The 22,433-nt window shown below is 34.4% G+C and overlaps 1 protein-coding gene across 1 annotated transcript; it reads right to left on the bottom strand.

Annotated features, from left to right (window-relative positions):
* Nucleotides 1-243: 243 nt before the first annotated feature.
* Nucleotides 244-8,333, bottom strand: LOC114335197 (calmodulin-like). Its single transcript, XM_028285394.2, has 2 exons — nt 7,887-8,333; nt 244-532 (listed from the first exon to the last, which is right to left on the bottom strand). The coding sequence occupies exons 1-2, from the start codon at nt 8,248-8,250 to the stop codon at nt 318-320; spliced, it is 579 nt and encodes a 192-aa protein (XP_028141195.1). The 5' UTR covers nt 8,251-8,333; the 3' UTR covers nt 244-317.
* Nucleotides 8,334-22,433: the final 14,100 nt, after the last annotated feature.

Raw genomic sequence — 22,433 nt, 5'->3', positions numbered from 1 at the left:
TGCAAGACCAAGACCCAGACCAAGCTTGCAAGAACAAGACCAAGACCAAGACTAGCCTGGTCTTGGTTTTGTTCTTGTTTTGCTCATCACTATTTCTCCCTGAAGGGTTATCCTAGCACCTTTATGTTTTGGTGTTTATTAGGTGTTTTTTGATGTTTTTTTTTTCATAATTTTGGCAATAATGTATTTATAAATGTAGTAAAATTATTACCAAAAACCACAAAAAAACAATCATACTATATCTTTTACATTGGAAAATTTTATTAAACCATATTTGTCCTAATCTATATTCCAGTAGTTATGTCACCCTGTATATATTATCGTTTCTGAATATTTTTGGATGAATTATTTTTTTTATTAATATTATTATTAGTTTTACTTTTAGATTTTGCGAACTTTGGCTGATATTTGTCGGGCTTCTCTAGTTTGGAAGCCATTTTGCTAACGAAGTATTCATACATAATTTGGCCATCTTTATTCGAATCCGCTGCTTTAATAAACGCACTTGCTTCTTCTTCAGTTAGGTGGTCTCCTATAAATAAATTTGGTAAAAAGTGTTTATAATATACTTTTTTGTGAACCTATACAAAATAAACTGCGCGTCATAGAAAACGGGCACCCTAAAAAATGGGTAATTTTTGAGGTTGCGTATCTCCGAAACCTCTTGTCCGATTTACGTGATTTTTTGAATATCTTATAGCCTTATTCTTTGTTAATATCCTTGTAATAATATTTTTGCTAAAGAGGTAAATTTTCATTGTATACAGGGTGTACGAATCAAACTGTGTTTTTTTCTCAAAGTTCGCAACACCCTGTGGAATATCCTAGCATTTATAAAATACTGCAATTAAAACCCAACTATAGCCTCAGGTTTTCTCAACATTCTGTTTTTTGATTCATTCGCTTATGTTGGATAATACAAAAGTTAGGTACTTTAATAATTACCCGTGTTCTTTTTCAGTACAGGGTGTTTCTAAACAAGTGCGACAAACTTTAAGGGGTAATTTTGCATTAAAAATAATGACAGTTTGCTTTATAATCGTATGTCCGCAAATGCTTCGTTTGCGAGATACGGGATATTGAATTTTTTCTTACACACTGACGATTTATTTATTGCTTTAAAACCGGTTGAGGTATGCAAATAAAATTTGGTGGGTTTTAAATGTAGTTATTGCACATTTTTTGACATACAATTAAGAATTATATATTCACCATTGGCGTGCATACGGGTAATATGATCGGTCATATTACCCGTATCCACGTCAATAGTGAATATAAAATTCTTGATTGCAAGTCAAAAAATTCGCAATAACTATCTCTTAGAACCTACCAAATTTCATTTGCATATCTCAACCGGTTTTAGGGCAATAAAATAAATCGTCAGTTTGTAAAAAAAATTCCAACATCCCGTATCTCGTAAACGAAGCATTTGCGGACATAAGTTTATAAAGCAAACGGTCATTATTTCTTCATGCAGAATTGTCCCTTAAAGTTTGTCGCACTTATTTACAAACAACCTATACTGATGAAGAACATGACTAGATGTTAAAGTACATAACTTTTGTATTATCCAACATAAGAGAATGGATCAAAAAACAGAAGGTTCAGAAAACCTGAGGCTATAGTCGGGATTTAATTTCAGTATTTTATTAAGGCTAGAATATTCCACAGGGTGTTGCGAACTTTGAGAAATAAACACAGTTTGATTCGTACACCCGGTATACACTGAAAATTTACCTGTTTAGCAAAAATATTATTACAGGGATATTGACAAAGAATAAGGCTATAACATATTCAAAAAATCACTTAAATCGGACAATAGATTAAGAAGATATGCGACATTAAAAATGACCCATTTTTTAGGGTGCCCGTTTTCTATGACGCGCAGTGTATATTAGACTAATTTATGATAACTGCAAAAAATTAAATTAAAGGTGGGATTGAAAAATTAATCTTTTGAATTGACATTACCTCTTTATCTGTACCTTACTTACTTACTTAGTCCTAAGCCTTTCTACCTTTAGGTGTAAGGCTGGTGGAGTTGAGTTTGGCATTGTAGTCTCCATGCTTTCCGATCTTGCGTTAGGTTTCTTGCACTTTCCAATGTCAATCCCTTCTTCTCGACTTCTTTCCTGATTTCATCTACCCACATAACTCTTGGTCTTCCTCTTTTGTTGTCCCCTGCACTCTCGTTTCGAACACTCGTTTTGTAAACCTGTCGTTCGACATTCTACACACGTGCCCGAACCATCTAAGTTGTCCCTCCACTATTTTTTCATTAATTGGTTCCAGTTTTAGGTTTTGTGTAATTGTTTCGTTTCGTATTTTGTGTGTCCTTTTTCTGTTTGCTATTTTCCTCAGGAACCTCATTTCCATAGCATTGATTCTGGATTTTTGTCTCCCCGTCAATGTCCATATCTCGCTGCTATACATGATTGTTGGTCTAACTACTGATTTAACGACTGCCGTTTTTACTTTCTCCGGTATCTCTTTTTTCCTCAAAAATGTTGTTTTCATAGCGTTAAATAAGCTTCCTGTTCGTCCCATTTTCTCGTTTATTTCCATGTCTTGTTTACCATTTGCTTCGATTATTACTCCTAGGTATTTAAAATATTCCACTTGCTCTAGTTTTTGCCGTCTAATTCTACTGCGTGTGTCTTCCTCTTATTTGAAATTATCATTGTTTTTTTTCTCTGTATTAATTTTCATATTTATGTTTGATAGTTCTTCTTCTAGTATTTCAAGATTGTTTTGTAGGTCTTCTCTGTTTTGTGCTATCAATACCATGTCGTGTGCGAATAGTAGCTCCGATAGTTGAGTCCGTTTCATTTGCCAGTATCCTAATGTTAGTTTTCTCATTCTTCTCTTGGCTTTCTTTATCGCTTCATCCAGTACCACTGAAAATAGCAGTGGACTCAGCACGCATCCCTGTTTGACGCCTTGACTTGTAGTAGATTCTCTGGATTCCTCGTTATTGGTTCTTATTGTATTTGTATTATTTTTGTACATATCCTTTATTACTTCTATTATATGTCTGTCGACTCCCCTTTCTTTTAGTGTCTTCCATGCGTCCTTTCTTCGGATTCTGTCAAACGCCTTTTCCAGGTCAATGAAGCGCATATGTATCTCTCTATTCTTCTTGATTACCTTCTCACTTACTTGTCTTAATGTGAATATTAGGTCTTGCGTGCTTCTGACCTTCCTGAATCCACACTGTGTGTCTTCCATAGTTGTTTCTATTTGGGTTTTTATTCTTGTCTCTATTATTCTTGCGAATACCTTCCCAGGGATACTTGATATGGTGATACCTCGGTAATTATTACAGTTTCTCTTGTCTCCTTTTTTTGTGTATTGGTAGTATAATGTCTTTCTTCCAGTCCTTTGGCAATTCTGCTTTATTTATGATATCATTCATTAGTTCTTTCGTGCTATCCATTCCCTCTGTCCCCATGAATTTTATCATTTCCGGGGTGATATGATCCTTGCCTGGTGCTTTGCCCAATTTTACTCTTTCTATTGCTTTCTCTAATTCCTCTCTTGTTATGGATTCCACTTGTTGTTCTTCATTGCTTTCTTGTATCTCCCCTATGTTGTCCGTGTCTGCATGAGTTAGCTCTTTGAAATGTTCTCTCCATCTTTCCATTATTTGTTTTTCTTCTGTTAGTACGTTTCCATTCTTGTCTTTTATATTCGGCATCGTGTGCTCTTTCTTTTGTCTGAGTTGTTTTAATGCGCCGTAGAAGAGTTTTTGGTTTTCCCTATCATTTTTTGTCATTTTTTGTCCAAATCTCTCCCATGACCTTTCCTTTCCTGCTTTCACGGCTATTTTAACCTCTTTCATTTTTTCTTTATATGCCTCGTAATCTTCCGGGTGTTTTGTAATTAGGTATCTCTTCCATTTTTCTTTTTTGTTCTTTATTTTCTCTCGTATTTCTTCCGTCCGCCATTCCGTTCTCCTCGTGTTAGTATTTGCTATTTTTGCTTTCCCACAAGTTTCCTCAGCTGCTTTGATTATGCTGGTTTTTAGATATTCCCATTTTTCTTTTATATTTGTATTTTTTGCCCTACCTTTCAAAGTATTATCTAATTTTTCTTGAAATTTCTTCTTATATCTTTCCTCTTTTAATTTGTAACTTTTTATTTTTTCGTTTACTACCTTTCTTCTCTTTTCTTCTTTTTCTTCTGTTGTTCTAATTCTCATTATTACTAGATGGTGGTCACTGCCAATCTCTGAGCCTCTTTTCACTTTCATATCTGTACCTACGTGTATCTATATTGCCCCCTATGTATATGACCGTGGTTTATGCCTAGTGTGTTGTTATAATAAAGTCGCTCTGATGAATCCCTGAGCATGAAAAGTGTCCACCCTGTACAATCCTGTAATAACGAATACTAATATTTTTATATAATTACATGGCTAATGACAAAAGCAAAGACAGATCAATTTATGATGTGTTTTTCAAATGGAGGAAATATCATCTGCATAATATCTCCTTCATACTGGTGAAAGCATGTAGATGATGTGTTTTCTATTTAGCCACACCTACCAGAAGCATTGAATATACTTTTAATGGATATCAACACTAAACAACAATCAATCAATTTATTTCAAAATAGCTCTTGCGTATATTTTCAATCTTTATCTATATCCGTCCGGTTCTTCCTTTTAAAAATTAGGAAAATGATCTTGATTGAGATAATGAATTGATGTACGTTCAGTTTAAGTCAAGAATTTATAAAGCCAGTGTAAGACCAATAATGACATATGCATCAGAAACAAGATCCGGTAAAACCACAATACAAAGACTACTGGAAACAACAAAGATGAGTGTACTGAGAAAAATTACAGGAAATACGCTGAGAGATCAAAAGAGGAGTGAAGACATTAGAAGGAAATGTAACGTACGTATAAATAAATCGACACTAAATAGAAAAAAAGAATGGAATAATGTTCTTCTCTCAGGAATATGTTAAACCATTCTCTCAGATTTTTAAGCCATGACGTTCTTCTTCGACCTCGCCCTATTCTTTCGTCTACCTTGCCTTGTATTATTAAATGAAGTATATTAAATCTCTCTGGTGTCACATATCATGGACAAACTATTCAAGTTTTCGATTTTTAACTGTTCTGACGACTTCCGTGACTTTTCCCATCCGGTGCAAAACAACTTCGTTACGAACTCTATCCACCCAACTTATTCGTAGGATTCTCCGATATACCCAGATTTCAAAGGCTTCCAATTTCTTGAGAAGAGTATCTGTTAAAGTCCAATCTTCGATACCGTACAAAACAGTAGAGAACACATAACATCTCAAGAATCTAATTTTAAGATTCAAAGTAATGTTGTTTCCACATAAAAGTTTCTTTATCTTAAAGAATGCACCTCTGGCCTTCTCTATACGTATTCTAATTTCTTTCTTATGTCCCAGTTTTCATTTAGAACCAAGGCAGGTGATACTGTTGGTTATCTCTAATTGTTCACCATAAGCTGTTACTACTTCAGGTTGTATTGGCGTCTTTCTGACAACCATCACCTTGGTCTTTACGGTGTTTAGCTTAAGTCCATATTCATCACACGTTGTGGTAATCCTATTAATCAGATGTTGAAGTTCTTCTAATTGTTCGCAATTAACACCGTGTCATCCGCGCATCTCAAATTATTAATATTGACGTCATTCATTTGGATACCACACTGAGCATTATCCACTGCTTTATTGAAAACAAACTCAAAATAGATGTTAAATATTAGTGGGCACAAAATGCAGCCCTTCCTTACTCCTCTTCGTATTTGAAGTTCTTCAGACGTGTCCCGGCCAAGCCTAATGTTTGCACGTTGATGCCAGTAAAGATTTTTGATAATGCGTAGGTCTTCATCATCAATACCAACTTTCTGAAGAATAGCAAGTATTTTAGTATTTTTTACTCGATCAAAGGCCTTCTCAAAGTCAATGAAACACATATAAACTGTATGTCCGACATCTATGCATCTCTGTACCACTATACCATAAACTGAATACTAAACAGTGCTTCTCTGGTCTCAAGGCTACTGTGGAATCAAGCTGTTCTTCTATTTTTTGGTACATCCTAGAATGCAATATTCGTAGAAATATCTTTAAAATATGACTCATCAAGCTAATGGTTCGGTAGTCACTACATCTTTTCGCGTTTGCTTTTTTAGGTATCGTCACAAAAGTCGACAGCAGCCAATTCATTGGTATATAGCCAGTTTGATAAACTTTATTAAAAAGATGAAGGAGAGATCTTTTACCTGAACTTTCGAAAAGCTTTATTATTTCACTCGATATTTCGTCTGGTCCCGTCGCTTTTCTGGTCTTTGCTAATCTTACTGCTTTATCAATTTCGTCCATAGTTATGTCAGGACCTGTAAATACTTCGTTAATTTCAAGCTCGGACCTTTCATCATTAAACAGTTCGTAAATGTAGTCATTCCATTTGTCAATTTTATCCAACACATACGCATTAACGAACACACATCAGAAGAGTTCGAAATTAAAAGAGGAGTGCGACAGGGGTGTGTACAGTCACCACTACTATTCAATGCATACTCTGAAGAAATTATGAAAAGAGCTCTTGAGGGAGAAACAACAGGACTAAAGGTAAATGGAACGCCAATTAACAGCATTAGATATGCGGACGATACTAACTAGCAGACAACCTTAAAGACCTCCAAAAGCTAATGAACAAGATAGTTGAGTATGGAGAAGAATATGGATTATCAATAAACATCAAGAAAACTAAATTTATGAGGATATCAAAAACACAAAATAATGATGAAAGCCTGACAATTAAAGGTAAAACTTTAGAATAAGTAGAAAACTACAACTATCTTGGCACAATAATTAATCACACAAACGATTACTCCAAAGAAATCAAAGTTCGAATAGAGAAAGCAAGAAAAAACTTCAATAAAATGAGAAAGGTACTTTGTGCAAGAGAACTGAAATTAGACTTGAGAGGTAGGCTGGCAAGGTGCTACATTTTCTCGACTCTGCTTTACGGGATAGAAGCATGGACTCTTAACGCATCGACTACTTAAAAGTTGGAAGCATTTAAACTGTGGGTGTATAGAAGAATCCTGAAGATATAATGGACCGAGCATATAACAAACAACGAAGTCATGAGAAGAGTCAACAAAAGACTGCAAATATTGGAAACCATCAAGACACGAAAGCTGCAGTACCTGGGGCATGTTATGCGTAATAAGAGATACAACATACTTCAGTTGATTATACAGGGGAAAATGCAGGGCAAGAGAAGTGTAGGAAGGAGACGAATCTCGTGGTTGCGTAACTTGAGGGAATGGCACATCAACCGAACTATCTAGAGCAGCAGCATCTAAGATCAGAATAGCCATGATGATTGCCAACCTCCGTCGCGGAGATGGCACGTGAAGAAGAAGAGGAAGATTTTATCCAAATAAGTGATAATCAGTTTTCCGTCTCTTACAACAATGTTATTTGCATGTTTCTTGTTCTGACTGGTGAGTTCTTTTATTTTTTATACATATTAAATGAATCATGTTTTCTCCGCAACTCTTCAATTTCTCAATATTTGTTTTCAGAGTATGTTTCTTTTGCTGCTCGTATTTTAGTCCTTATCTCTTTATTAATACGTTTTTAGATTTCGATGTTTTGGTTCTTGAATTTGCGTCTTTTTTCCATCAAATTCAAAATCTCATCTCATCATGTGGAATAACCACATAACCAGAATGGGGGAGACTCGTATGGTCAAAGAAGCAAGAGATAAATCACCAATTGGTAGAAGTATCGGCCGATTGTGCAAAATATGGAGTGACAAGCTTTATGTATCAATCCGCGAATGATCAAGCAGAATTGCTTATAAAAAAAGAAGATGAAGAACTTACCATAAGCCATCATGTACTCTCTTAAGTCATCTGCAGGAATAATGCCTTTCCTAAGCGGATCAAACGCTCTAAAAGCTTCATTAATTCCTTCTGACGTTTTATCTTCTACGTAATGTTGTTTCATTATTCCTAAAAACTCTCCAAAATTGATCGTTCCTTTTTCACCAACATCGGCAGCACGAAACATTTCCTCCAGCTCAATTTCGTACTGAGTCTGCCCAAACACTCTCATTATCGTACAAAATTCTTTAACGGTAATAGTTGCATCATCGTCTCTATCAAAAAGATCAAAGGCATCTTGGAATTCGTTAATTTGTTCGTCGGTTAAAAGTGACTTAGTTTCTTCATCCTCAACTTCTTCCATTTGAGGAATTATAAAGAAATGGAAAAATTACTAAAAAAAATTATGAAGGGAAAAATTATTAAAAATGATAAATAAATTATTAGACGTTTCGCCTCTTCTTCTTTCGCATTTTAGTATGGTCTTTTGCCTTTCGGCCAACAGTCAAATATTATTTTTTTTCTTCCTTATTGACTTTGGATTACTTGATCCATTCATCCACGATGGATAATAAATTACTGTTTGCTACAATATTCCAAATATCATAAGATTACGTACATGAGAAATATTATTAATTTTATCACAATTTACGATATAGGCCTGGATCGCGCGTGCCAAAACAAAAGTTGATTAATAGCAAGCTGAAAATGTGTTAATAGCTTAACGGTGTCTCGTCTAACAAATCTTGATGTATGGGAACACTGGAACAGGGGAAGTTTTATTTGTGGAACATGTTAAAAATTTGGAACGTCAGACTACGAAAACGTCCCATCTACTTTGTCGGACAGAACTTCCAGTTGATTTGTTACCCTTTCATTAAACTCTCATGCAGAAATCAAACGTGTATTTATCACCTGTCATAATTCCTGTAATTTTTTTGTAGATCCTCTTTGGCTGCTTCCAGCCACTTTTTCCGCGGTCGACCCCTCCTTCTTCTTCCCTCACCTCTTAACAATATACTCTTCGCCAGCTAAATCTTCCAGTTTTAACCATTTTTCCTTCTATTATGAATTCGCTCTTTATGTCCATCTCTGCTACTGTTAGATCATCATTTATATAAATCCGTTCTTCCTTCTTATTTTGCATTACCTTTCTCTTATCCGCGGTTTCCAAGTGCAGTAAACATTTTTCCTCTCCCAATTTTACACTGTCTAAATATCCACTTTTATATTCATAGTATTCTCAATCATTTTAAATTGTCTGAGTCATGCGTGTCTATCTTAACACCGGTTACAATCACGTTGTGTTTTTTACTTTCTTTCTCTAAATACTCTACTCTACTGATTAAATTTCGTATAGTCGGTTCGCTAAACTCAGACACAAATGGCTAGTGATTTTGGTACGTAATTTGGTACGTAAACAAGGTAAAAAATAGAGCCAAACTCCTTGGAGCGCTATCTGGAACGTTTGGAGGCGCATCAAGTAAGACTCTCCTAGACAACTACAAAACGTACATAAGGCCCATTATCGACTACAGAGCGGTTTTGTATGCCTCACTAAACCGACAACACAACAACAACATCCTCGGTTGCAAACGCAGAATACTCAGAAAGTGCCTCAGAGAGCACTGGATATATCCGTCGGTATTGGTACACCCACTCGCAAAAATGCTTCCATCAACGAGAGAACACGTTCTCTCAGTAACAAATATGTTTCGCGTACGATTAATGGAAATAACCACAGAGCAAAATATGTTCTTACCACCCCTTGCAATCGGCAAGGTCACATACTCACCAGGATCCCCAAAAACAAAGTTCCATTCCCTCCGGCCAATCTTCTACAATTGGCCAAAAACGAACTACCTGATGAGTACTACGGAATTTTACACCAAACAAACTCCCAAATACAAAACAAACTCCCCTAATATATCGTAGATAACCAAGCTGCATCCCCACATGCTGATCCAAGAGTCGTTCCTCTATGGTGACAGATTTGGACCCTCCTTGGCTGACTGGACGCTTTATTGGGCTACGGCAACTTCCCTCCTTCATGTCTATAGCTTCTGTGCTAAAACCACCTTCTGAACCCCTGATTCACTGGCAGTCTTGCTCCTCCACTCTTCACCTAACATTCACAACAAGCTTACTCTTATCGTCCCTATACTCCTGAAAAGGAGGTTCCTTCACCCTGAAGAGGCATAAGCCTAAACGGGGTATAAATAACATGTTACATTCCGGTACGTAATTTTTTTGTTTTTACTAACCATTTAGTAATTATTAACTATTTACTAATTTTTTTTTGCCAATTTTTACGAATTTTGCCAAATTGGCAAAATTACTTACTAAAATCACTAGCACGTTATATCTGAGTTTAGCGAACCGACTATACATCTCTTTTAGCTTGCTCATTCTGTGTTTTAATTTCTTCGGTTTCTTTCATAATTTTTTTATTTTCTTCCCTCAATATTTTAATTTCTTCAGCATAAATTCCTTGTTCCCTTTTAATATCCTTCACATCATATGCTAAATCTTCCAACAATTTCATCACCCTGTCCATTTTTCTGTCATCTACCGTCTATTCTGGTGACCGCTCTACTCTGCGACTTCTTTTAAATGGGTCACTTTCATCATCCTCTCCTTTCCCTCTCCTCCTTTTCCCTTCATCCGTTAGTTCATCCGACGACATTTCAGTAACTTCTCACACGCCCCCGGTACACAAAAGTTTTAACACGATAGCTTAAAAAGAGCTCGTCGCTTCCACCGCTCGGAACACGTTCCTCTATCCACCGTATTAAAAGCAGTTCTTACTGTATCAGTTTTTACACGTTCTTATCACCTTTTAATAGGTTTTTGAATATTGTTAATTACTGTAAACACTAAAACTAAACAATGTGAATTTCACAATTTCTTTTTGTTTTGAACCAATTAGGCGATTGCCACAATTCCGTGATCACTTCACGCCAACTATTCCGCTCTTCGGTAAAAAGTTCCCGTAAAGTCGGGTCCATCGGTATTTCGTCCGTCGGCAAATTCAAACAGATAATATTTGTATGTTATGAAATTCGAGCAAACCGATGTCCCTCTGATAAAGGCACATGCCGATATTTTTACAACCCGGTTACTCATCGTAAATCAATCAGTTTAACACTTGAAAATTTTTTATACTTGGGCATTAGTACAGTTAAAATTGTTAGACGAATATATTTAGATGAAATATTAAGCAATATAATTGAACCTTTTTTCTACTTTTAAGGACAAAAAAGCAAGTTCATTAGCGGAACGTAATTCAAAATTATTCTGCACAATATATTTGAAGCAATATTTGATTAAAACATCTCATTTTTGGTGGTAAAAAATATATGAAATAATAATATTAATTTGTCTGGACTAAAGGTGGTAAAAGGTCGTCTGGATTTATATTTTTGTTTGAATTTGCCGACGGACGATAGATAGATGGTGTTAACTTTACTAAATACTCGAAATAGCCCGTATTTTTCGAGTAAATATCTCGGAGCATCAAATACGTCCGTTCTTTAAGAATCCTGCTGAACCCTCCCATATCCTTCATGTTTATTTCCTGCCAAATAGGTCTCACTCCATTTTTAAGCCATTCAGGTATGACTTCCAAGTCGTTATCTTTCTTTTGATTTTTTTTTTTTTAGTTTTGGACGGAAGTCTATTATTATGTGTTCTGTTTGTATAGATGTGTATGGTATCTTTATCTTTTTCTTGTTTAACTGTGGTAATCTGTAGGCTTACTGCAAAATTGAATTCTTCAATTGTCAAATTCCTGAATCTTTTAAAGATTCCAGACCGACCCCATTTAAAGATGAAAAAAAAAAGATGTAACTTTCTGCGCATACAATGACCTCTATATAACATATGACTCCATCAGAGGGAGATTATGGATAAATACGTTCAATATAGAACTCACTGGTTTCTCCTCTTCAAATTGAGTATGTGTTAGGTACTACACACAAATGACGAGCAAGAAAATTGTATAAATCTTTAATTAAAACAAGTAAAATAAAACAGAAAATAGCATACATACGTTATTTAATATTAAATAATCAATATATACAAATTTAAATATGACGTGACAAGCGAGACAAAAACCAGTATTTTTTTCAGTTTAGAATAAGATAACAAAAGATGATGATGATTGTACAAGCGACAATAATACGAAAGATTAAAAATAGCTCGACCACTGCAGCTCGAAAGGGAGTATTTACCTGCCTAGGAGGTGCAAAAACACATGAATATTCCAAGGATTTGGATAAGATAAGTTAATAAACAAAGATAAATTAATATAAACAAATAACCAATAAACAAGAAATAATTAATATTATAATGTAAAAATAGTATAAATTATAACAATGTTTTGGCTGAAAAACTTTGGTCGATAACCTTTTGGTACATAGTATCAATAAAGTATAATTCTTTCTCTCTCTATAACAACGTGCAAGACATGTTAAAGCTTTTTAAACATCTCGTTTTTATCATTGTTTCTGTAATTTAAAAATAATTTATATATCAAAAATTCCAATGTATTTCAAAGCTTGGAGTGGAAAGTCAATATTTTCTTGTAAAAACGACCGTTTTAGCAGAAAATCTTCTTGATAGTCCCGTTCATTCCTCTAATTCCATACCCCAGAGATCCCATTAGCCTCCCGGCATTGGCACGGTGGAAGCAATCAGAGATATGCCCGAAATGTACCGAAATTGCGTTTCTCCCCCTGCCCCTCTTCCTCTTTTCGAAAGGCATTCCACCAACTATCCCGCTTGCCATCAAATCAAACTCCAGATTATTTCGGGAGATTTGATTGAATGTAACCCTCCGACATCCATCATGTTTAGTGAGCCACCGTACAACAGCTTCGAATGATCTGACTCCTGTTCCTCTAAATCCCGACGCCGGCATCGAGGTTGCTTCGGCGTCGCCGGCCAGGAACGGCGGGGGACCAGCGGACAATCCCTCGGGATATCCCTTGGCTCTTAGAAATTCCTTATACTTCGGCTAAAGGAGAGATACGGAAAAGTGAACGGTTCCTGTAACTGTTTGTTGATTATAATAAACTTACTAAATTACCTTAAACACTTGAGACTTTTAAGTGCAATATTGTTTTCACCCAATTTTGAAAAAATGTGAGAACTTTGAATTATGCACGTCCGTCTGTCTGTCTGTCTGTCTGTCTGTGAACACAACTCCTCCGTCATTATACCAGGTAGAATGACAGGTGAGGTGTCAAATAAAAGCTTATAATCCAAGGATGGTACTAAAAGTGAGAAATTTGACCTAGGCTGTCTGTCCGTCTGTCCATCCGACCGCGAATATAAATACTCCGTCATTATACCAGGTAGAATGACAAATGAGGTGTCAAATGAAAGCTTATAATCCAAGGATGGTACTAAAGCTGATAAATTTGACCTAGGCTGTCTGTCCCTCCGACCGCGAATATAACTCCTCCATCATTATACCAAGTAGAATGACAAATAAGTTGTCAAATAAAAAGCTTATAATCCAAGGATGGTACTGAGGGTGAGAAATTTGACCTAATATGTCTGTCCGTCTGTCCGTCCGACCGCAAATATAACTCCTCCGTCATTATACCAGGTAGAATGACAAATGAGGTGTCAAAAGAAAGCTTATAATCCAAGGATGGTACTAAAAGTGAGAAATTTGACCTAGCCTGTCTGTCCATCTGTCCGTCCGAGCGCGAATATAACTTCTTCGTCATTATACCAGGTAGAATGACACATTAGGTGTCAAATGAAAACTTATAATTCAAGGATGGTACTAAAGGTGAGAAATTTGACCTAGGCTGTCTCTCCGTCTGTCCGTCCGACCGCTAATAAAACTCCTCTGTCAATACTAGTATACCAGGTAGAATGGCAAATGAGATGTCGAATGAAAGCTTATAATCCAAGGATGGTACTAAAGGTGAGAAATTTGACTTAGGATTCCAGTTTGAGAAAAGCAAGCAGAAGTACTGTTTTAATGTCACCGAAATAGTACAAGTGATATATTATTCGACGTGCTCGATTACTTTGGGTGAAAACCTACGACTTACGAAGTCCAATTACTTGTTGTTCTATTTAAATCAAACCTTTTACTTCTTTTGTGTTCACTGCATCTAATCTTATAAAACTCTTATGCAACACGTCGTACAATCTGTCCTGGACATTTGTCGATATATAAACATTAAAGGTTTTCTTTATATACATTAAAAACTGTGTGTTTAATTTTGAAATTAATTTTTAAATAAAAAATATTTTTTCTACAACCGTGTTAAAAATGCAATTTTTAGCACTCCATACGAGCGTTAAAAATGCTACTTTAAGGCACTAGTGCTTTAAAAAAAAATTTAGGCACTGCAGTTTGTATTGACGGTATATGCAATTTTGATGTAATGTCAAAAAAATATAAAATTGGAATGTCAGTCAAGTTCAAGTAAAAGTTTTTGTAGATATTTTCCTGTAATTACGTTTGTAGAAAAAATATTGTATGATATGTGTGTTAAAAAGTACATTTTTAAGGCACTCATGTGAATTGCAGAACTCGCTATCGCTCATTCTGCAAGCTTTCACATGCGTGCCTTAAACGTGTACTTTTAACACTTATATCATAAATAACTATTAAAAATTAATAGTGCGGCCGATATGTGAAAGAATTGCACATTTAATGATACAAGCATATAATTTGGACCACCAGTGGCGTCCAGTCAGGGTCGGCAGGGTCGGCAGTGCCGACCCACACATTTATAGATATAGATTTTTTAAATATTTGTATCTCTGAAATAAAAACAAAATCTATCAGATAATACAGACTAAATTTTATTCATGGTTTTTAAAAGAATTTGATTAATCCGAGCGTTAAGTGATCCCTGCGCATAACAGACTTCTCAAAAAATCAATGATCCGAGCCATTTATCTGACTTTTCGGCTAGCCGTCCCTAACATCCGTAGCTTGACAATTTACACGTAAAACTCAACGACGACGTAACAAGTCGATGAGCAAGCGAGAAGCGAACATTACTTTTCTCCGTGGGCAATAGAAGATACGGCATGGCAGGTTACGCGCCAAGTACGGCACATTTAGGTCTGCCGGTCGGTGTTTCATTTGGAAGAATGATTTTCATCGGTAGAAATTGTCAAAAATAATCACGCCGTTTTACGTCGTTTAATTGATATTGTAATTTTTTTAAGTTGTCAGGAATTATCATTTAGTGGACATGATGGATCGAAGCATTTGTTAAAAATCAAAGTAATTATAGAGAATTAATAAAATTGTTTTAGAAATACCTATTTACTTTCTGATTCGAAGTGTATTCGTAATACAGAATGAACTACATAATACATATAATCAAATAGTTAAATTTTGAATAACGTTGTTGAATCTGAGATTTAGAAAACCATTTGCTTTTCACTGAAAGTAGATGAAACTTCTGATTATCATGTCATTCATAATTATCAATTATTTTGTTCGATACGCGTTACGTGGTAATATTTATGAGAGGTTTTTAGGTTTTAGAGATGTGAGTAAAAGCAATAAGGCAGAATATATTTTTGGTGTTTTAAAGAACAGATTCAAATTTTTATATACCAAATATAAATTGGTAGGGCTAACTGGGGCAATCTTATGACGGCGTTGCTGTGATGAGTGGTGAATTGAATAGTCTCCAGGCAAAAGTTAAAACTATTGCATCACAAGCTTTATTTACTCACTATTATGCGCATATAATGAATTTAGTTTTACATGATACTTGTAAAAAAATAAAGAATATCGACTTTTCTTGTCAGTTTAGCTCACCTAAACGGATTACTGCTTTAGAACAAATTTGTTTCGAAAAAAAGCGAACAGTTTGTCAGACGCGATGAAATTTTAAATCTCGGTTAGTTTTATCTAAGCAGATTATCTCTTATAGTTTTAGTATCTGTAGCAGATTTTCGTGAACAGCTTTTGGAAGTTTTTGATTTTATTATCGAAGGCGATGATTTTGAAAGTGGCGATACCTCGATCCGTGAAGCAATCGGTTTGAGAACTTTATTAAATACTAATGACTTTTTCAATATTTTTTTAAATATTTTTAAGACAGAGTTTGCCCAAGATATTCCTTGTTGTTCAAAATCAGTCAACTGACATTATTTATTCTAAAAATAGAATACGAAAGCTGGTGCAAAATCTCAGAGATTTTCGTAATGATAGTAGTTTCCAATATATACGCAGTGACGTTTTGGATTCGCTTGATATTTCCGAACCACCCCAAAAAAGACAACGACATGAAACATATTCTCGAAAAACGAGTAAGTATATCTTGAAATTTGGATACCTACTACTATATGCAAATAGATACTCGTTTTTCGAATTTTGAAGATTTGCAAATTTTTGACCTCTTTGACGATTTAAAATTTAAAAGTTACGTTCGCCAAAGAATTTCCAAGATATTTATTATTACAAGTTAGGTACTTAAAAATTATGCTGGTCCAAATATTTTCAGAAAGTGGGATAAATTGCACAATATGTATGTATAATTCTATGTAGTAAGTACTGCAATTCATTACAACAAACTGTTTATCAATTTTCTTATTACCACCAATTTCTGCCTAAAAAAAAACGGGATTTACCTTGTCTCAAAAGAATCAACACGTATTGTCGAAACACCATGAAACAAGAGAGAATGTCAAGTACATCAAATAAAAAAAAAGCAAGAAACAACAAAATCTCCTATGATGAATTAAGCCTTTTAGTTTGAGGGTATATCTATATGAGGAGACAAAAAAACCTTGCCGACCCTGTCTCCAAGGCCACGAGCCGCCACTGTGGACCACATATACTACACATATAAAGGTTTAAATTTAGATATGAGGCCATCTCAGATTTTGCCTTTTACAAAAATGGCGGGCGTTCAAAATGACGGCGACGGCTATACCTATGTGTGTAATAGTACCATAACTTTTGAACGAAAAGTCCGATTTCAACCAAATTTGGTATGTAGGTTTTCTTTATTTACAAGAGGGATGTGGTGAACCGGAAGAATCGGTTTACCAGAATTCTGTGTTTTTACTGGTTGTTTATGTAAAAATATGTTTTTTTTTTCAATTTTTTCCCTCTGGATATATTAATTTCTCAAAAAGGTAATACCTCGATTGAAAAGAGCGTAAAAATATTTTGTAGAAAATGTTTTGAATTTTTTTAGTTATGTTAATTACCATTTAATAAATGCATAACGTATCTTCACATGTACCTATGTGTACGGCAGACTTAAAGTACCTACGCGGTCTTAAAGATCGCAGTCGCCGTCGGTAGTTTGTACTATTTAGGAATTTTATCGTATTATATACTTTGTATCGTATCCTATCGTGTTATATATTTTAATACTAATAAAAGAAGACGAAATCGAAAAGTGTGGGTAACAAACAAAATATCATAGATAAGAGGGTAATATTTTCATCAGGAGGATAAAACAGCCTATACCTAAATAATTGGGTTTACTCAAAAACAAATAATCAAAAATAATTTAGTATAGCTTAAAATAGTGTTTTACGGTTTTCTCAAAACTTATAAAATGTAACTTGTCTCCTTTCAACTATAAACGATTGAATTATTTCTAGGCAATTTGCTTAATTAGTGAAAATATAAGTGTAACTTTAAACGCAATAACATGATGGCTCGAGGCTCGCGGCTCGTGGCAGTGATACACATTCGGGTTACGAGTAAGATTTCAAACTTGTTGGATTGACGGCGTACTTACTCGGCGAACTAAAAGTTCGCGTACTTACTCGCGTGTGTATGACCCCTTTAAAACATATTCTTGCGCTCTCTTCAATAGTGGTGTTACCATTTTGAAAAATTAATATATACAGGGTGAAAAAATTGAAAATAAATTAGTTACATAATATAAAATAGTTTTACATAAAAAACCAGGAAAAACACAACTTCTGGTAAACGGATTCTTCCAGTTCACGACATCGATCTTGTAAATCACAAAACGAATCTAAGTACCAAATTTGGTTGAAATCGGACTTTTCAATCAAAATATATCGTGCTATTAGTCATATACAGTGCTAGTCAAAAGTCCGTACCCCCCCTCGTATCTTTTGAACGGTTATACTTATAATAGTGAAATTTAGAGGGAGGAAATAAACGGATGTAGGCGTCTTAACTAGTCATGACAGGTGACGTAATAGTGACAGATGACGTTGCAGCGCCACCATGACAGATAATTTTAAATGGGATCTTATGGCAAGTGATACCTCGCTTGAAAGGTATTGAAAATACCTATTCAGTAATACTAATTTTGTTTGAGTTTAAGCTAATTTTGACGAATAAATGAAATAATATAAAATTGTAGTTTCGCATTTAATTAATAAAAATTCAAACCTCCGCCTATGATTACTTGTCAAAAGGGTTGACGTTGACGTAAAAACTATTAGAGAACTGAAAAACGTGAACTTTTTTGAAAAAAAAACCATAGGCGGACATTTGAATTTTTATTAATTAAATGCGAAACTACAATTTTATATTTATTTCATTTATTTACCAAAATCAAAATCAATTTATATCCAAAAAAATTAGTATGGCTGAATAGGTATTTTGAATATCTTTCAAACGAGGTATTACTTGCCATAAGATCCCATTTAAAATTATCTGTCACAGTGGCGCTGTAAAGTCATCTGTCGCTATTACGTCACCTGTCATGACTAGCTAAGAAGCCTACGTCCGTTTATTTCCTCCCTCCAAATTTCACGATTATAGGTATAACCGTTCAAAAGATACGAGGGGGGGTACGGACTTTTGACTAGCACTGTATGTATAGTCGCCCATTTTAATGACCGCCATTTTTGTAAAAGGCAAAATCTGAGATGGTCTCATATCTAAATTTGAACCTTTATATATGCAGTATATGTGGACCAAATTATACGCTTGTATCATTAAATGTGCAATTCTTATAATATTTGCACGAATCTGCCGCACTATAAATTAAAATAGATGCCAAAGTTAAAACGTCTGCGGCCCTGACGACAGCAGTGCCACAGAGACAACGCAGTTGCCACACTTGCCTTAGTGTGTGTTACCTATATCCAGCTGAAAGATTTACGTACTGTATAAGTAAAATATGTATGAGTAAAATCTGTATCGTTTCCTGAAACCAATAATATATTATGACATCAATTTGACTTGATTACTGGAGCAACACAATACAGAGCCTTCACTTTTAAACTTAAACTTAAATGCCTTGAAATGTGGAGATATAACGTAACCTACCTGTAATGCATAAAATAATGTTTTTTGCTGTATGATTTCAATAATTTCATCCTAAATTTTAAACTAGTCCTTAATCCAACCCTTACTAATAATTTCCTCTACTCACTTCACCCTCTTCCTACCTAACTGCAGGCAGTATGCTTACACATTGCGACAGACGTCTGTTCCTCTATCTTGTGTCGACCATCGCTGGCGACAGTTCTCTTCACTGCCTTGTGTCAGGGTTCAATCTGAGTATGAAAACAAACTGTCTCTTGTGTTAGCTTTCGTGGCTAACACATCTATCTCCAGTTGGACATTTCTCTGGGTTCCAGTATCGCTGAACAAACGCTTTTTCTCTCTGCACAATAGTATATGACGCTGATTCGATATAGACAAATCACAAATCCGCTAAAAACAGTGAAACCGCGTATGAAACCGGTATATGTATTTGATCGAGACACGGACGAACAGTGACCAAACAGGACTTTTGGGTAAGATTTTCGAAGTTATACTTCTTTAGGAGCATTGGGAGTAAATTTATATGTGCGCGAATTCATCAAAAGTCTTGGTTGTGGGCGCAGCTCAAACGTTATTCGTGCTCTGATTCGGTAATTAAAATGACCTGTCAACAATAATTGTTCAGTATTTCGGTTATTTTATTAATACGTCTATGGTTATGGGTAAACAAATGTTGTGTATATTAGTTTTTATTGTTGTGAGGACACAGACAAAAGCAAGTTTATAATTGCAGTGACTTTTTAAATAGTTTTTAAAAGCAACAGGTACGTAATTGTAATAAAAAATTACATACCTATTTGGAAAATGTACCTAGCTAGTAGGTATGTACCTAATGCTTTGATTTACATAGTTTGATTACCAACAAAATTTCCACCAATCTTCATCTAATATATTGTTTTTTTAGTCTATGTTTTGTTATATTTTAATATTTTAATTCCACAAAAATCAAACTAATTTGATTAAACTAAGAGAATAAACAACTATCAAAAAAAGTTTAAAACTTTCACTTGGGTGTATCTTCCCACATTATTCATATGTCTCGGTAGCTAAATTCTGCGTGCGGGGATTTCAAAATCTAACAACCTGATAGACGCAGGTTCGATCCCCGATGCAACTTTTGATTTTTTTTTATTTTTTTATACATTTTATGATCATAAATATATTTATTATATTTTTTTTTTCAGAAAATACGTATACAGGGTGTTTCAAAAAAAGGTAACCTCGTCTCTAGGGTAGGTAAAAAACTGAAAAATAATTGGGGTTTGCTTAGTAAAAAATTTTTGTAACGCCATCCGTTTTCAAGATACAGGGCGTTGAAGAAAAAAAAATTTACGCATTTTTTACGATTTTGCCGAAACTACTGACAACATTGTAATGAAATTTTATACGAATATGTTTTGGAAGCTGATTCATCCCATGAATTTGTTTTTATATCTGATTCTCATAGAGGGCGCTAGTTACACGGATCGTACTAAGTATTAGTCAATATAACTTTTTTAAGAGTATAAATTATTAATCAAAATTTCAAGTAAACTTAAACATCATTCAATTTTACACGAAAAAGGTACTCTTGGCAAAACTGATACTGTGTACGGTTTCCGGAATATTTTGATTTGAAAATTATGAAGTAATAATTGATGCTGGTATTTAGTAATGATAAAGTTCTAATAGGTATACCTCTATTTTCTCCAAGTGTGCCATGGAAATCTGACATTTATTGATTGTTATGACGATAAATCAACAATAATATTAGAGTTTTTAAACCTTGTTTCAATTTTTCAATTTTCAAAAATGCGTAAATTTTTTTTCTTCAACGCCCTGTATCTTGAAAACGGATGGCGTTACAAAAATTTTTTACTAAGCACACCCCAATTATTTTTCAGTTTTTTTACCTACCCTAGCCCTAGAGACGGGGTTACCTTTTTTTGAAACACCCTGTATAATCAAAATTTTTGCCAAAAATTTTTGTTCAGAAATCATTTCTTTGTTTTATTTTTTAATGTGTTTGCGTGTTTTATTCTTTTATTGTTTTAATTTTTGGTACATATTGATTTAATAAAAATTTTCGGAAGGTAGTAAGTAATAAAATTAGGTTAATATTTAAATAAAATATAAATAAACTATTTAAAGTATATTGATTTCGTTGAAATCATATAATAGAAGTATAACTTCTTACGTGCGTACAAACTACACACACATTCTTTTTTTTTACGAACTTATAATATTGTCTGTATTATCATAACCCCTCTCTAAACTCCACAACTGCTCAACATGCCTCAATGGTACAATAAAAATATAATGACAGTGGTAGTGAACTACAGTGTAGTGGTGAGCGAACTAGGTGACTGCTGAGATGAAATGAACTATAGACATGTTTTTGTCCTAATACACTAACAAATAAAACAAAAATTTTGATGAATCGACCCCACTTCTTCTAGATTTTACTCTAAATCAAACATCTACTATAATAACCGGGTTAAAAATCACCGAAGAAGCTACATACATCCACGGGGCGAATCCATCTCTACTTCAGTTGTTTAGAAATGGTTTTCTCGTTCCATGTAGCGAATGCTATAGACATGCTTACTGGCTTTAAATTATTTGTTAGTATTTCGTTTTTTTCCTCCTTTGCTATTTAATTTCCTGAAAAAAGCTACAAATATATAGGCTGAAAATCAAGGTAAATTAAAGTAAAAACAAGATAAGCCTTTGACCAACCGGTAGATTTTCAATTTTATGACATTTATTTCTGACTTGTCTTTTATAGGCATGGATTTTCTTACTTATTTCAAATTCTACTAATGCTCTTCGTTATTAAAAGCTACACCCTGACATTGACAATGCTCCAGCAAGAACTAGAACACTAAAGAGATAGTGACCGGAAGATCTGGTTAGATGAATCAATGTGAATCAGCAGAGGCCGGCAACACACACAAGTAACATTATCATTAAATTTATACAGTATGGTGCAAATGTATGGAATAAATTAATTTTTTCGTGAATAGACGATTTTGGAAAAAAATCCCGAAACAGGTCGATTTTATTTTTAAATTATGATATTTTGGCATAATTTCATATTAATGACGTCATCCATCTGGGCGTAATGAAGTAATTTAAATGAGTGTAAGGGTCGTGTGCTAGTTCATTTGAAAGGTTATTCCCTATTCAGTAGTAGAAACATTAAAATAATTATTTATATCGGGTGTCCCAAAAATTTCTTTTAATTAAATTAGTTGATACGAATAGAAGAAGGTATGTAATTTATTTAATTCAAAATATAT

Source organism: Diabrotica virgifera, chromosome 6 (genome assembly GCF_917563875.1).
Source record: "Diabrotica virgifera virgifera chromosome 6, PGI_DIABVI_V3a".
NCBI lineage: Eukaryota > Metazoa > Arthropoda > Insecta > Coleoptera > Chrysomelidae > Diabrotica > Diabrotica virgifera.
Note: the sequence above shows the minus strand (reverse complement) of the source record. Positions and strands in the feature narration are given on the sequence as shown.